General features: G+C 37.3%; 1 protein-coding gene across 3 annotated transcripts in view; it reads right to left on the bottom strand.

Annotated features, from left to right (window-relative positions):
* The window catches only part of FTO (FTO alpha-ketoglutarate dependent dioxygenase), a 215,262-nt gene that overhangs the window by 106,845 nt on the left and 90,228 nt on the right, over positions 1-18,189 (bottom strand). For all 3 annotated transcript variants that reach the window (XM_069868659.1, XM_069868661.1, XM_069868662.1), the window contains exon 8: positions 10,775-10,899. In XM_069868659.1, coding sequence (XP_069724760.1) covers positions 10,775-10,899 — 125 coding nt within the window. The remainder of the gene's footprint in view (positions 1-10,774; positions 10,900-18,189) is intronic.

Raw genomic sequence — 18,189 nt, 5'->3', positions numbered from 1 at the left:
TTACAAATCACAAAGACTTTTCTAGTCAGATGCATCTTATTGCAGCAACATCACAACAAAAGCTTGAGTATCAGGACCCGTTCCCTGATTCTCTTCTCAGTTACACTAACTTAAATCAAGCATAACTTCAACTCAGCAATATTGCAATGGTGTAAATTCAGTCTAAGAAGAGATGATGATGACAGCGATAATCAGGATACTTTCACATGATTTTAGGCAAAATAAATTTACATTTTTGGGTATTTGGCAGTTGTTTTATCCTTTTAGAAACCAGTATGGGACATTTGCATTCTTAGAATTCTTCCCTGTGCCCAACTTTCTTACACAAATTCATCAAACATTTAGTGAGAACTATACTACAGCAACTGCAGATATTGCAGATACTTCCCAGGTATGGTTGTACACCCCACAACAGAGGAAGTGCTTTGCCAATACTGATGGATAATCTTTGTATAGTAATCAACATCCTACAGTGTAGGAGGCGATGAAGTAGATGACCAGCTTAAGCAACCCCACACTTAGTGGTATATGCTAGCAACAGTTACTCTTTTTCCATACCTCTTCTGTGAGAGGCAAGGGAAGGATGAAGGCAAGAAGGCTCTCTGCTTCTAAGAAGTAATGCATCTAGGTCTAACTCTTGAGGTGATCCTGTTTTTATACCTCACTTTGCCATAGGCTGAGCCTAATGCACAGCTTCCTTCCAAATAAACTAAAGAAAAAGATACAGAGGATTCTGATCAGCTGAAGCGTAGGAGTTTCTTCTCTGAATACACCAAAACGTGTAATATTGACTCCAAGAAAAGACGGGACCTCTAGAAGATGTTACAATGCACATTTATTGTAAATTCCAGGGGAAAAGCAATAATCAACATAAATTAGAAAAGTACCAATATACACTCTTCCATCAGCTTTTTTATCCCCTTTGCAAGCATACATAAAGATCCAATTAACAAAGAGCAATAGCTTGAAATTTTTTTCTCCACTGTGTAACGATATAAAAAATGATCAAAAAATAACTGAAACTGAATGAAAGCTGTCAAAACAAATGAACAATATCTATTTAAATCCTTGCTGGTTTTCATTACTGTGTTGTTAATTTTCTCCTCAATTGAATTCACAACATTTACTTATACACACTGGCTGCGTACATTCACATCTGCACAGAGGTTTCCCATGGAAATGCATTGTGTCAGCTTCCAGTGTTCTTCCTCATGTGCCCTTACAGCTATAAATGAGGCTAGCAAACAAGACTGTACACAAAGAAGTGGTTTTGAAAGGTAAAAAATTAGAAGAAAAAATACCCTGATTTGTACTTTGGTTTCATTCTTAAAGGAATGCCCAAAGCTTGACAGCATTTAAAACTGTTGAAATACAAACTATTAAAGGAACAGATAGCAGAATAAGGCGCTATTTTCAGAGGAGTCTTGTACTTTTACTATAAAGAGCAGATAAGGCATTATAGTAATAATAAAAGTGTGCTACAAAACCATAAAAAGTACTGAATGTCAAGCTCATTGTTCTGAGTAGTGGGTTGCTTTTTCTTTTTTTCTCCCCTCTTTTTTTTAAAAACCAAGCATTTGCATTTCCTTGCAAAAGTACACAGATGTCATAAATAATTCCAATATAAACCCACGCTAATTTATTTAATGTGAAACTCAAACACAAATTACTTAGCAGTGAAATTGCACCTCCTCATATTGTGCATGTGAAATAAAAGTGAACAGATGTGCTCTTCCAAACCAAGCTATTGCTACAATTAAACCAACAGTCATTTTACAAACCAGCGAGCTATGTCATGTGCGTCTACGGCGCTAATCATCTTTCCTCCACCACCCCGGCCCAACAGAACAGCGAGTTATTTATAGAGTTATCTATCTTGCACTTTGCAGATGATGCCTAACATTATGACAACAGTGAAAAGGTCTCCGTACCTGCCTACCTAAAACAAGTTTCTGTAAAGTAATGAATAGAGACAGCTTGGGGACTATCCACCTGCACCGCCTGCCTTTTCCTGCCTGCAACGCGAAACCACGAGGGACTGGCAGAAGGTACTTGTCTGACAGGGCCAGGACAGCCTTTCTCCTCAGTGACAGCCTGGGCCTAGCCTCTTAAACCTGACCCACCATAATTCCTTCACAATGCAGCAGCGAGGCAGCTGACAGTAGCAGCTGCACCTCCTAAGCGAGATGGATGGAATTTTCATAACTAGTTCCCCAAGTTACATTTTACCTTCAAAATAATTTATGAGCTGCTGTGGAGCCTTGAAGAGACAATATGCTTGCCATAAAATTAACTGTAACAGTCTTGTAGGTTATAATTAACACTGGGAGTGTAGCACCAACTGGATGAAACACATGGCATAATTGATGGTGAAACTGGAAATTAAGGAAGCTAACAATATCATTACTGTGCACATCACTTTAGTGAAACCCATGCTTTCCAGGGGTTAATTACAATCTTTTCTAACGTACACATTCTGACGGGGAGTGGATGAGTGTCACAGCTAGGAGGAGGCAAGTTTGCTGGCAAGGCCACCTTGCACCTGGACTGATGTATACATTTTTTTTTTTTTGCCTGGAAGAGATATACATGTCAAAGCAGCAGCACCAGCACCTGAACATCTGGCAGCAGGCACACTGTAGCTCAGAGATAGATGATTGCTCAAGCCTCATAGAATATTTCATTTTCTCCGTAGACAGAATACTTAATGGCAAAGAAGAAAAAAAATCCTCTGTGAGATTTCACTTAATGACACACATTATTAATTTAAATGATTAGAGCAAAGAAAAACATTTTAACTTTATATCGCCATAACTTAGCAGCATATTAATATTTTTTTTCACCAGTGTATTATCATCTTGGTTTATTACATTACTCTTTAGAAACATGCAGAGCAATCCTTTTAGCATCTTGCCTGTCAAGGGAATACTGAACTGAAGATGCAATGCTGGTGAGCTAGTTAATCAGAAATAATATTATAAACTGCTGCCATCTTTGGGAAGGAGAACATTCAATTCATGTACCTGTATGTAAGACACTACTCTCTAGCCAAGGCTTAAGGACTCATTAGTCTAATGTATTTATTTGAATCTCGCTCAAATTATTTTAATGATTTTTTTCTGTCCCTGGACAAGATATGTGAAAACGTACAGATAAATGATGCAACAGTGTCACCTACAGGCAAGCAAAACAGCTAAAAACCTTCTCCAACCTTGCACCTTCTTCTTCTAAAAAGCCTTTCCTCCTCTCCCTTCCCCTCCTCCAACCTCCTCCTCAACCTCTAACACACAAACATCTGGATTTTTGGATTACCCATATCTCCAAATATGAAAAGAAGGGCAGATAGCTAAAATGCTTTCAGGATAGCCTAACGTAGAATAATAAGACCTTATATGCCTTACAATAAACATGACATCCAGCTAGCAAATCCTCTACGGTGGAGTGCAGACATAGATTACCTTACACCCTCTGAGCACTTCTTCAAATCCATCCTTATGAGGTGGTGAAAAACTATTCTGATAAGAACGTTTTTCAGAACTCAGACCAAATGTCGACGTTACTAAAGACGAGAAAATAAAAAGGAGAAACTGTCAACTTACTAATGAGCAACTCACAAAAAAAATTAAGACTATTGTCTAAACTTGTACATAAAAATGCCCTCCAGTATAGTTTGGAGCCAAACCTAACTTCAGCACATCCACAGGTGTAACTGATGGGTCCAATCAGCTCACCCTTGTAGAAAGAGTGGAACACCCTCTTACTAGAAGCTCTTAAAATTTTCAGAACACTTTTCTCCTAGTATTACTGCTTTTACTTTAACCCTCCATAGCCTTTTTTTTAGCATCTCCCACAAACCATGGATTCTGAGAGCCCGTTTCTGAGTTAATCTTTTAATACATCTCAAGATACCTTTATGTTTCAATTATTTCTCTCAATTTCTGTTCATATCACTGATGTCTACTGATGTCACTTCAATATGCTCCTCACCCATAAGTCCTATTGCTCTGGCCCCCAACGCAGGCTAGATAATCTCTAGAATACAGTAATATGTAAATATAAATGAAAATGGAGAATTATCAGTAAACTGGGATGTTGCGTACCCTCAGAAGTGTTCTCATCTGGCAAAGCTACTCAGGTTATAGTAGGATTTTCTTCTCCTACTACTACATATGCTTTAAGCAGTTGCCCATATGAGGCTGCTATCATTTACCAAAACAAGACAAAGAACACGAAAGCAACGCGTGCTATGTAACAGGTTCCCAAGTTCTCCGTTTTTACAGAATATCTTAAGCGCAAGGAATGCCAGCTTCCTTTTTCAGCTATTTTAAACATCATTATCATTTATAATGTAATAATTCCACAGCCGTGGCACATTAAGAATTGAAAATTCAGACAAAATAAACAGCACAAATAATATATCCAAATTAAACTCTTAAGATGCCAAAAAGATCTCATCAGCAGTGAAAATAAGGAAGTTAATCTAACACTGTTCTCCAGTTCATCCTAGTTTCTCTGATTAGTTGTTAAGCCTCCCTTCCATTCTCTGATGTCCCAGTGGACTGCGCTTCCCTCTTGCCCAATGCTGTTGACATTGTCCAGTAACTTACTGTGGCTCTCTCACCAGCACAGGATAATCTGTGTAAGCTAAAACATCTTTCAGTGCAAGCAAACTGTAGAGCAATGCAACAGGGGCCACAGTCAGCCACGATATTCACTGGCTTATTACTACCTCCCAAGCGTGGACTAGACTTCTCAGAGCACTGACAGCATCTTGCTCAGTTTCTACATTCATTTAATTTTTTGCTGCCCTGCAAATGCCAACAAAGGTACCAATTAGGGTCAGCTGTAACAGTTGCTGTATGTGACACACACACCTGCCAACTTGGTTGGGGCAGCAATGCATTTTACATCAAACATGGGTACCCAATGGGAATCATCTTTGGCACTATCTACCTGAACCATATTTGAACTGCTGACCTGAAAACAAAAGGCTTTGTATTTCGTTACCAATCCCTGAAGCCATCAAGTTCTATATATGGGGAAAAACTTTAATAACATAAGACTGACAGCATTAAATACTTAAGTTGCGAACTTCTGAAAGCATCTGTTCGCTCATGCCTCATGCTATGACATGACAAGTGCACCATTTGGCTAGGTAAACTCGTTTTCTTTTTTTAACACAGATCCTTCAAGTTAAATTTATTTAATTCAGCTTTATGACAGATAAAGCTGTAACAATAATGGTACTATCCCAACAGGACTTTAATGCTGTTAAGGCTGCTATTATTTGACAGAAGAGAGAATTCTATTTTTACATTTGTTTAATTTTAAATGTCTAGTTCGTGAGTAGTTTTATGGACCTGCTGCATACAATGACATTAACACATTTTGCTGAACGAAAAGGAAAGTATAGATTGATATTTTAGAAAAAAAGAAACCTCAGTGGACAAAGCAAAATAAACCTATGACGATTTTTCACTCTCTGGGCCAGTCACACTTATTCCTAATTTATAACACCAGGTCTTTAGTTAATATGAGCAGCTAAAGAGCACTACATGACACTTAATTCTCCAGGCTTTCTCCTTTTCTCCTGCCTCTGGCAGACACCGTTCTCTCTTACGGGAATGATGACAGCTGATGCTAATACTACTTTGTGGTTCAGCTGTCTGATGATGTGGCTAGCACTTTGTCACCACAGATTATAAAATTGTCACCTCTGCGATCTATTCAATCCCCAGGAACCTGCAGCCTAGAAAGACAATAATCTCCATCCCCAGGATTTGGATTTCCCAGTGGTAGTGAGCAAATTTTGTTGAACTACTGGAAAAACAACACTATCTTTCTTGTAGTGCTGTCATGAAAGCTTATGTATATAAGGAAATGTCATCCATGCTGACTTTAAAAGCCCATCCAGGTGATATGAAGTCAAACCTTCAACAAGTTTAGCTTAAATAAATAAATAAATACCACATGCACTCTGACAAAGTGGGGAAACTGAGTATCATTTTTTGTTTTGGAAACTTTAAGTGCATTATAAGGACTAAATTTGTGTAATTTGTCAGTTTCGGAAATGTCACTGAACCATCTTTTGAAAAAATATATCTAACATAGCAAGAAAGCATGAAATGGGGAAAAAAAAAGGATATGTCAAGGAATTTTGATTTAGCAGTTATCTGGGTATGGCATGGTGCATCTTTTCATGGTTTTCACAAGTGGAGCATAAAACTAAACTAAAATGGCGAAGTAAACCCTCAGTAAACATGGAAAATGAAAGAGTCTGACACACACAAAAGTCACATACAGAGCTGAAGTTTTGCAGCCTTTACTGGACTGCCCTCCAATACTGTTTGGTTTAAGTCACTACACCAAGTAACATTTTCTTACGTCACAATTGCTGTATGTGGCATCACAAAGTAAGAAGCAGCATTTTCCATAAGTACCCACAGCTTGTAAATATGAATTCTTTTCAAGGGTAAAGGGTCAAGATGGTGTCAAAGGAAATAGTAGTACTGGTTAAACAGCAGCATTTAATCAAGCAGTATTTCCATTGTTCATTAGAGTACTTGTACCCATTGATCCCAACCTTGATTGCTTCAAAACTCCCCAATACCAGAAACACAGGTAAAAGACAGAGGCAGAAAACATGAAGATCCTGCACCTGTGTGTACTGAGATCCTTACTAATTTCAGAAACATAGACACTGGATTCCTCAAGAGGAAAAAAACTGCCATTCTAACATTACACAAAACAACCACAAAAGTTTTAAACAACCTAAATGCTCCCCCCACCCAGTGCCTCTCAGACTCTGATACCTCTGCTCTTTGTCTAGTAAATCTTTGGAACTTGTGTATTTCTCATTGTAGGAGTTTCTGAAGAGATCACAATGTCTCATATATATACCACATTGGCAGGCCGAGACTGAAAAAAGGTGAGTATTTTCCAATCAGTGTTACCACATTTCATCTGAAAACTAGCATTTATCAAGTTCCTGAAAAATACACCATTCATATTATATAACTCAACATTGTTATCACAGGATAGGACTCAATTTTCACACTACATACTTATAATTTAAATTCCTATATAAATATCCATATAATAATCTAGATTTCACTGCTAAGAGGTAAGACTTTCTCAGTATTATGGTAGGTTCTCACTATAGCTAGAAAAAATACATACCTTTACATTGTTATGTTAGATTTGTGAGATCTAAGAAAGGGTTTGACAAAGGCAAAAAAGAAAAGTTAGGGAATTATAGCTCGAGTCTGACTTGAAACCTGAAACTAAAACACTTTGCCATGAGCAAGAAGTTCTTTCTTGAAATGTGGTGCAAAGATGGAACAATACAGCAATTCTAAAAATACAGAGTGATCTGATCTACAAAATGTTACGGGCTGTGGAATGACCTCATGAAATAGATTTTTTTTCATTGCGTTATTTCAATGAGGCAAGGTTTTAAGCTATTGATTTTTACAAGATATAATCAATTAACATTTTTCTCCTGTTTATCTCATGAACCAGAAGAATTTTGTGTTTAATTTGGTCCAAATTATTTATTGAATGTTTATTCTGTTTTCATGATGTCAATTTGTCATTACATGACGACCTGGAGAGAAGGTAAGATTTCAGAATTTGGCTAAGAAGAAGCACAACTATGAAAATACTACCATTGTAAGTAATTTTATTTTTCCTATCAAATTTTCCACTTCATTATGTCTTTCTCCAAAACTTGACATTTTTCATTGCCTGGTGGAATTTCCCCTAAGAGAACTGGCACAATTTCACTGAGAGAAATAGTAAAATGGACATTAGAGTCTGTGTCATAATAAAACCATTTTGGGCTAATAAAAAAGACTTATTTTAGCAATGGTTTAACTAACCATGTTTTTTTCCTAGCAGTTAATAATTTCCATGCAGGTAAATATTATCCTTTAAATTAATCTATTGTTGATTTATTGATGACAAATTAGTTTGGTAGTTAATGTAGGGATATGAAAAATCTAGCAAAAATGTACTAGTAATTCAGTACAGTATATCATGCAAGCATTAAAGATAATATTATTATAACATGATACAAGTTCTGTTAGGAGAAATAACAGATATCATTTTTATTGAACTACAGACCATTTCTCTTTTCATTTACCGATCAGGAAAAATGCAACATTCTCTCTTGAAATTTTTTTTTTGGCCAAATTGTGTCTTTACGATATAACAACATTTCTGCTTCCAGTTAGAAAGTAAAACAGAAAATGTCAATAGCCTTTTCTGAAAATGAATCAGGTGCAGATATTGAACTGTACTTTTTCATCCTTTGTCTCACTTTTCAAATGATAATTTCTTCCACAGCCACTATTAAATCTTGATCTATTCCAGCTCTCTGTATGGGTCATTGATTCTAGATGTACCATGGTTATTTTTAAATGTTTCCCTTTCGTAGAGAAAAAGAGGGCTGTCTAGAGCCAGATGGGTAACTTCACACTTCATTTATCAAACCCAATGCATTAGACTCCACCCTCTCTTTCCCACTATTGCTGTTAAATTTCCATATAATTTGGTAACAATTTTCATTATCATACAGTGACCCTAAGAAGTCTATATAGGTTTGCATGGTTAGTCCAAAATTCACAGCTGTTCCCTTCACCCTCTATTTGTTACAGCAGAATCTAAGGTTCCCTTCACTTTATAAGCTGAACAGTGACCTTCCGCAAGCAGAGGTCAAGAAGGGGTCAGTTCAAAGGGCTAGAGCAGCTCTTTAACAGCTATAACAACCTGTCCATCAGGCACTATCATGCAATATAAACAAATCTGGGGCTTTAGAAACTCTGGACCATTTCTGTTAACACTTAGAGGACATTCACTGAGTGCTACCTGAAGCATTTTGGATCACTACCACTCAACAGAGAACAACTTGAATCCCTAGAAGATCTGCTCAAGATGCTTGAGATACCGATGACATCTTTGAGTCAAAGTAGATGAAATGAAATGGTGAGTCACAACACTAAGTGCACTACCATGTGTTTTGGACTATTTAGCTGAAATAAAAATTTGAAGAGTAATTTCAGTTTGTTAATGTGCAGAAACATCAGTACAACTTAAAACAAATAATGTAAGGATAGGCTTTAACCAAGTAGATTGGTATACCTATCCAAACAGTTCATATGCCTTTCTCTGTAAAAGGCTAAACTTCTGAAAGTTGAATTAGTTTGTATTACCAGTTCCCAGCAAGAATTTTCTTTAAGGAGCGAAACCCACAAAACCCACGGAAGAACAGAATGCCTACATAACTCAAAGAGCAAATGCAGAGTAAAGTTTTTGCCAGCTGCCCTCCCTTCACTGACCTAAATTTCTCAAAGTTGTACTGTTCATAATGTGCTCTCTAATGCAGAATGTAAGGTAATTAGAGTCATCTGTACTTAACTTCCAGAGGAAAAAAAATTCTATTATCTAATCTAGCTGATCCCCTGATAGCCTGTTGAAAGTAAAATACTGTAACCTATTGCCTGCCCTCTGACAAGTGCTAATTATTTCCTGTCCAAGCACATTTTTCTCATGTAATTCCAAAGTACACAATAGACTGATCTCTAAAACATGGGCAGCCCTGCTAGTACCACAGCGGACGTTTTATAACTTTCACCACCGCATGCTTGATGGCTACCACAGCCAGTGCTTCATTCCAGACATCTAGCTGAAGCTTTGATGAAGTAAAGTGCGGTGTATGGTAACAGCCTGTTTATGCACTTCATATGGATGAGACGCTCAGATAGGTCATTGGAATGGGAAACATCAAATGGAAAGAAAGAGGATTATGGATATTTAATACTCAAAGGACACTTTCTTTCAGAACTTTCAAGGCACAATGGCTCTTGAAATTTTCTTTCAGGTGTTTAGTTTTAGGGAGGCCTGCACTTTGTCTGCTTGTGCCTTTCCCCACCCCCACCCAGGAACCTGAGCATTTCTGTGTAAGAGACGGGACCACGTCTACAGCAGCAACACTGGCTCCAGCCTCTCATTGCACTGGAAGCAGTGAGCAGTGGCCAGAAACACTACAACCACGTTACTTTTAAATGAGTCTCGGTGGCCGTGATTCCCGATGACCGTATATTAAGAAATCATTGTTAAACCAAACACACACGAAGAAAATACTCCACTCATAAGAGTTGTTTAGCCTTTTCCTATCTCTAGGAATCTTTCCATTCTGGTTCACAACAAAGATGCATGTGTCCCATGGAAAAGCCTTAAGCGATTTCCCCTGTTTCCAGTGTAGCCAAACCATTAGTTATATTTAGGAAGCATGGTGATGGAAGACAAGCCCTCTCCTCTCCACCTTCCAACCTCTTAAATTCCTCAAAAAGGAAGAGACAAAACCCACATAATAATAGGAACAATATTGTAGACTCAGCTTCCTAAGCTCTTGTCCACTCTGAGATTTTAAATGATTAGTATACAAATAATTGTTTCATACTCATAAGAATGCAGACCTATAAAACACTGCCTATAACTTGTATAGTTGCTATGTAATAATGTTTGATTTTTATATAAATGCTTCTGAAATGTTTCAAGTTCACTCACTGTAATTGCTGGGAACAGCAAAGCCACTCAAGTGTCAGATCCGATATCTACAATTAACTTTTTAAAGTCAATCTCACAGAATTTTCAGAAACTTTTCAAAATTATACACTAACAAAACCTGCCCCCTCCAAGGGGATTTACAGGAGTACACTTGATATGCTTGTTTCTCATTTCATTAAGTTACTATGTTTCAAATATTCCTCACCTTGCTGTCCATTCTTCACGCAGCCTTTGTCGTTCAGTAAGAACCAGCAGTAAGCAGCTGATGGTTTCCTTATGTTGTCCCTCAATTTGTTCCTCTTTTCCAACTTCAGAAAGGACTAAGCTTGTCTTAAAGGAAAAAACCACACAAAAATTATCATCTGGAAATAGGATACAATGTGTAAAATTAACAAAAAGCCCATAAGCAAATAAGGACAGTAAATCAATAGCCTTTTTTATTACAGTTCCACTGCTGACAAATCAATACAGTAAATAATGGTTAGAAATGGCCACCATATATTCGGTATTTAATCAATGTACAAGGTATATAAGGTAAACCTTAAAATCTCATTGCCTTAAGTAACACAACAAGACATCGTGCATTTCTAGTTCTCATTTTCTGGAGACATAATTCTTTTAATTTCTAGATATTTTCTTGAACCAAAAATATATCAAAAGTATTTCTCTCAACAAAGCTTTAGTTTGGAGGATTTCCCCCTCTTCCTTGATCCTTGGTGAAGCTCAAGTACCTGTTGGTACTGTATATTATGAAAGGAATTTCTAATGATGTTCCCATGTTCTCTTTATCATTAAATATTTCAAATAAACAAGCAGTACTACCTTTTTTCATTTATAGAATAAATTAGAAATTGATAATATATATATACACACCCGCATGCAACAGATTTAAGTCATCCGTGGAGTCAGATCACTCTCGGTCACTGTAGCTCAAAAGTTACTAGCCTTCCCAAATGTTGTATAGACAGTTAATGTTGATGTAATGAAATTATAGATCTTCCTATCATCCTTCACCCACCTAGCGTCCCAACTCCAACTTCCTCAGCCTTTGTCTTCACTTGCTAACTCAACCAGCATTGTCTCCTCTGCTTTTCCCTAAGCTTTCCCATGTCTGCCAACTTGGGAAAGAAACGGCACATTCTGATGTTCACACTACTAATGCGCATGTCAACTAGTGTACATGTGCTGATTTGGTGTGTGGCAGTCCAACCACAAAAGAGATACAGAGTCAATGCCACGTTCTCTTCCTTCATTGAAGATATATTTGCCTTTCTCGTCTTAACCAGCCACTGATATTTAGTTAATTACTTTAGCTACTCTAACTTTCAGTCACAGGTCCTGCAATCGTATCAAAGAATCTAAATTCTTTTGTGAAGGATGACTGAGAGCTTGCAGAAACCTAGAGGGTTTTTTTCCACAAAAAAGGAGGCAAAAGCATGTTTCTAACCTAAGCATTAGCGGATTGATTTTAAAAACACAACTCAAACATCACCAAGAGCTGCAACTGCTATTCCCACCATGGGCTCTCTTATAGGAACAACATGATAAAAAGACATGGCATACAGCCTCCTCCTCACGTACATGATACATTCTGCTCTGCCCAAATGCAGAACCACTAAAATTCCTCTGGGGATTCTGTGAGATAAATGGTTCTTGTTATCTTCAGTTTGTGAAAACAGGAAGATCTATCCTTGGTCTGACAGAGTATTTTTCCCCCACAAGAAAGAATAATACGCAGATTAAGCTATGTAAAGTAAGCAGTGAGTACTGCCATAGTGGTTCCAAGAGACAAGCACAAGAGAGTTCATAGAGACAGGAAATAATTTTCTTACACCAACATCAGATCACAAAGACAAAAAAGCATCTTTGTGCTCACCTTCCAGCTCTATCAGCTGGCCTACCAAAAGGCATTCCCCTGTCATTTGGGACTTACAGATCAAAAAGAATATTTTCTTGTAGAAACCAAAATGCTCAAAACTCTGTCTACACAGATCACATTCTTGACCCTGCTTTGACATTACAAAGCAAACAAAAAGCCAGCGAGTATTTTCAGATAAGGATTCCCTGACACGGCTTTCCCTTGCACTGACCTACAACATCTTTTCCACAAGCTCTAATATCTGCTAACTTCAACAATCCTGATCTTAAAGCCTCACTTCCAGCAAACGACCAGCTTAAAGCAAGATTTGGTAGAGGACATAGTCCTGTAAGATAAAGAGATATACATTCTTTCTTGATTATTAATCACAATGGGGTAGGGACAGTGACAGTGTAGAAGATTACTTCTCTCCAAGACTGCAGAAAAGCTCCAAGTTTAATGACGTTATGCCTCACAAAGCTGAAATTACAGTTATTTACAACAAGATACCCTAAGCAAATGATTCCCAAAACACAGAGCATGGAGAACTGATGGTTCCCAATGAACTTTCAGTTAAAATCTAATGAAAAAAGGATGCTATTAGAGCATTATCTATCTGAGAAAACAGGTGAACACTTCTGCGAGTATTCACAATTACATAATGTTTTTGTATGAATTCTGATGGTCTGACCTTTAGTACTGAGCTCCACTACCTAAAGTCCCCACCATCTAAAGGAGCATCATATATCTTTGGAAATGAAATATCATTTAATTTTTATTAAGAGAACAATTACACCGCCCCAGCCCTCTGTTAACACCTTTCATTTACGTGGTGATGTACACAGCTCAAGTCAAACTCAAAGTTTGAGGCTGACACCATAAACGCTTCTTTTCTGAGTGCTGTGAGTAGAGTCACAGCTACCTGGAGGGTGAAATAGTATATTAAGCAACATACAGCAACAATACATACCAATTTAATTGATTTACTTGGTTTCTAAGAGTGCTGAGGGCAGCAAAGTTACCCAAAACGTGAGTGCAGGGCTTGATACGTAGCTATTACAGAGGTATTTCTCAATAACTTGCTATTCTTATAATCTCAGTAAAAATCCCAAATTGTAACAAATAAAGCAGCACTCTGGGTAAAATAATATTATAAAACATGTTCCTTTGAAAGTTTTCTTTTCCATGTAACTTGCTTTGGGATTTATTTTTAACAAGAGGATTCAATATATACCTTAACTGATAAAGGTCAAGGGTTCAAGAAACTCGGTCAAAGATGTTATCAGCTGGGAAAGCCATTTCCTCACATCAACACTGATAAAAATCCATCAGAAACCCAGCCGATACCACCCCTGCTCTAAAGGGCAGGAGTGACCTCCTTTTGAACATCACTGTAGTTGCACATCCCATCAAAGAAAATCTGACCTTGTGGCTCAATTCTTTTAATGTTCTTTAATGACAGATAATTGTCTACAGAGGCCCCCTTTGCCCAACGCTGAGTGAAGCCTTCACATTTCTGAACTGGACTCAACACTGACTCAATGTTTTTCAGCACACTTGGGACAGCAGGACAGTAGAATAAATAAACAATGCAACCAGCCCTACAGCCTGTCTTATCTCATCCTTGTGTTCACAGAGATTCTTGATGGTGGTAATGTTTACAAATTGTTGAAACTTTCTTTCTTCTGCTTCCTGAGCTGGCAAAAACATATCCTGGACAACCTAAGCAACGAGATTACGCAAATTGCTTATCACTTGGGGGAAGCAAATTTGTACCTCCTTGGCCAGCAGGCCTCTTTATTCAGTAGTACCGTTCACATTTTCAGGAAATCCAGCCCATTTCTCCTTGCAGGTCTATTAATGTATATAGGGCAAGTCCTTGTAAATCCCAAATGGCATGGTCTTAAAAACAGACACACAACCCACCTATAAAAAGAGCCCAAGGCTATATACACATACATTTAGCGTCCACCAATGCAGTTTTCTCTGTTAAGGATAGTATTTAGAAAATTTTATCCTTTACCTTCCTCCTGGTACCACAGCAGAACTGAATCTAGTGCTCCACTGACATATGAAGCAACAGCCATCAGAGCATCTTCTCTTTTTATATAAAGAATAAAAGTACTACCATAAGATTTTAAGACACTAATATCATATTCCTCTCATACCCCTGACAAAATATATCAGTGACATGGAATTGAGTAGAAACTGTTAGAACCAAGCCTTACTGTTCACTCAGGATACACACTCAAAATTAGATACCTTCTCTGAGTCTTAACAAAGCTAACCTAGGTTTCATAACAGGATTACAGTGATATTTTTTTTCTTTGATACACAGCAGAAAAAAGTGTATTTCAGCATCGATAGGCCACTACCCTGCTAACTGTAGGTACCTGGGGTGAATAGCATGACATGCTTAAAAAGAAGCAAAAAAAAGAAAGCCACCTCTAAACACTTTAAACCCTGCACTGGTACATTTTTAGTCTTTTGAAGTCAGGTTTTCCTTCCTTCAACACAGATCTCTGGAGGAGCAAGACTTAAGATTAGAAGCACTGTATAGCTGGAGCCATGAAGCCCAGTATTCTGTCAGACCAATTAGCCTTCAGTCTGAACTGAAGTGGCACTTGGGACAGTTTGTCTCTTGGTTCCACTTTATTGGGTCAACAAATAAGATTTTTCACTCTGAGTTAACATTTCATTTACTTACCACCACTTCAAATAGGATAAGTTTCCAAATCTTTACTAACCACTTCTATATTACAGTAGCCACCTCTCAGTAATCAATAACTGATACAGAAAAGGAAAACAGTGTAAAATTTGAGAGCTCTAAATGTTATTCTATATCTTCCCTGTTATTTTTTTGTGAATTTTCTTTTTTTTTTTTTAGTGCAAAAAGCATCCTGATGAAATTCTGTAAAACTAAAACACCCTGCCATTAAAGGAAGGGGGGGAACAGCCTGAAATGTATTAAGCCATGTTAATTTAACATGTCATAACTCCTGTAATAAAAAAAGCGAGTAATTGCTTACAAACCACTGCTCAATTTTTCTTTACTTTTAAAATTGTGACTTAAAATATGGGCAAACACACTCATTTTCATTGATACGATGGAAGCCGCCAGCATGGTTTAAGTTATCGCCCAGTAATTTGGCCACATTAAACCAAATTCTCTGCCTTTTGTTTATTAATCCACTATGCCAGATATTGCTGTTTCACTCAGCAACCCTCATGTTTTGGATGATATTGAAAAATGGCTTGTGTTTGTCAAAGAAAGTTAAAAAAAAAAAAAAAAGAAAAAAAAAGGTAAAGAGGAAAAAAGTGTTGTTTATAGAAGCCAGCTGCTCTGACTTCGGCGCCAGCAGCTCTTCATCCTGCTATTTTACGCTTACAACCCCCACTGCCCCCACTGGCACAGGTACAACTAAATGTTGACTTCAATGCTTCAGAGAGCACTCAACTGATTCTGTACATGATTAATTGCCAAAGACATGGCTGACCATATGGAACAGAGAAAGCATCAAGTAATTCATACTTCTGTATATGATCATTTGGCCCCTGTTGTTTTAATGTACAGGAAAGAGCTAGTATAGCACAGACCTGGTGTCTTGCCCTTGACAGCCCATTAAGAAATCTCAAAGCACCTAGTCGAAGTTATGCTGTTGGCTTTTCAATAGCAGCCTAATAAAACAGAAGCAAAGCTTTCCAACTAGTCTTAAATCTTTCACATACAGTACATTAACCACTGCTGCTAAAACAACTGGTTTCTTATGATAGGAAATAGGATTTGATTTCTAGCCTCTGCATACTTACTGAAAGCCTTTTTCTGACCTTTGGAGGGTTTACAAAATCATTGTTCGTTTTTCCTGCCATTTTCCCAGTCTCTTGCCATAGTGATCCTAATAGATTTGTTTAAGGTTCAGTACATTCTATGCTTACTAGCTGTTACATGCAAACTGTACAATGAAGGTAGGCACATGGGAGCTAAAAGGAAAGAAATTATTATTAACTGTTTTCTTCCTGAGACTCAGAGAAGTCACTGCAACATCTAAAACATAATTTACTTTTAAAGAGCCTATAAAACAAAACAAAGAATTCCTGAAAAGAAGCAATATACTAGAGCGTGCTTTCTTTTATCAGACTGAAGACAAATCATCAAATTTCATTCGAGAAGGAAGGACAATTTATTTTAGAGCTGCAGTATTCTCAAGTATGTCTGACATCTAGCTCAATGAAAAGAAAAAGGTGCACGCTTAGAATATATGTCAGTATCATTAACTGCTTTATATTAGTTTTATCTACCTTTAACATCTTTACAGTCATACACAGTCAAAGAAAAACGTTTAAATAACGTTTCCCTGTCAAGGCTCTCGAGATGACAGTGCTAAAAAGTTAATCCCCATCCTCACAGATCTGCTGGCAGTTTTGACATATGTTGGCAAAGATGTCTTTGCTGGCACCTTCCATTAGAAAATATTTATGTGGCGTTTTCTTGTCTGCAGATTTCCTATTTGTCCAAATGATCCTCGCAGTCTGAAAGGCCTTATGTGAGAAATCCTTAATAATGGACATTCACCAGTGGTGATTTCCCAGACTACTGAATTCAGCTAACACTCTTAAATACTCCCAAAAATATACACGAATAGTCCACAAACCAACATAAAACTCCATAACCATTTTGCTTATTCATAGAGTACTTCCAATATTAGAACAGCGTGCTGAGTCAAATATTATGTCTGCATTTCAATAAAATAGAAAGGAGTGAGAATTTTATCAAATATAAGTAACGTTTGCATTTTTGTAGGGTGAAAAGAAGGAAGTTCAAGTCACTGGTGTGCAACTATTGCCATAAAGATTATATATTTTCCCTAGCATTATATTCAATAGCGCATATCTAAACTAAACAAGTACATAACCCAATTATAAAGAAAAACGCTTGAAGTTAGACACATGCTTAAGCTCTATATAAAGTCTACATGCATTAAAATGTAGGGAGCCCTGTCTCTCTCTGAGGTATTCACTGCTGACAACAAAGGATGAATACCTGACTTGATAGATGAGTAATTCGACCTAGAAAAACCTACAGACAGTAGATCACTTAGACATTTCCAAAGAAACTTTAGGACTTGCCTACACTAGAAAATTGTACCAATTAACTATACGTGTGGAGCTAAAACAGTACATTTTCTAGCTATATGAGTTTAAAGGTCTTAAATAAAACCAGGCAGAGCTTATTTGGAAATAACCATTACCTCTATGCCTCTATATATAAGCATATTCACCCCTGGGATTTGAACCATATATTTAGGAAAAAGGAATCCAAACAGAAGTAACGACCAAGTAACTTTTGGTTACTCTGGCATGCCAAAACTGGAGAAAATAATTTAATTTTTTTTACTAGATGTTTCAATGCAGTTGTGACAGGTGTCCAAAAGATTTTTCAATACTTAGTTACAAAGAAAAAAAATAGTATAAAGATCAACACTTTCAAAATATTTCTGCTGCACTACTCAGTTCGGCAATGTTCTAAAGATGAAGTATAACATATCTCATCAAGAAAGAGTAACCAAACAACTCAAGATATTTGGAATATGGATGGCTTAGCATCTTCAGATGTATGGGTGATTGAAAGGTTACCCTTTAGCCACATTCTCCCAGAGCACAGCCCTTCCACCTCTGAATCATCAATAGCACAAAGACTGAAACAGGCCTACCATGCATAGTGGATTATATGAAGTGTAAAACATTGCGGGGAAAAGGCTTTT

The sequence above is a fragment of the Phaenicophaeus curvirostris genome, chromosome 14 (assembly GCF_032191515.1).
Source record: "Phaenicophaeus curvirostris isolate KB17595 chromosome 14, BPBGC_Pcur_1.0, whole genome shotgun sequence".
Lineage (NCBI taxonomy): Eukaryota > Metazoa > Chordata > Aves > Cuculiformes > Cuculidae > Phaenicophaeus > Phaenicophaeus curvirostris.
Note: the sequence above shows the minus strand (reverse complement) of the source record. Positions and strands in the feature narration are given on the sequence as shown.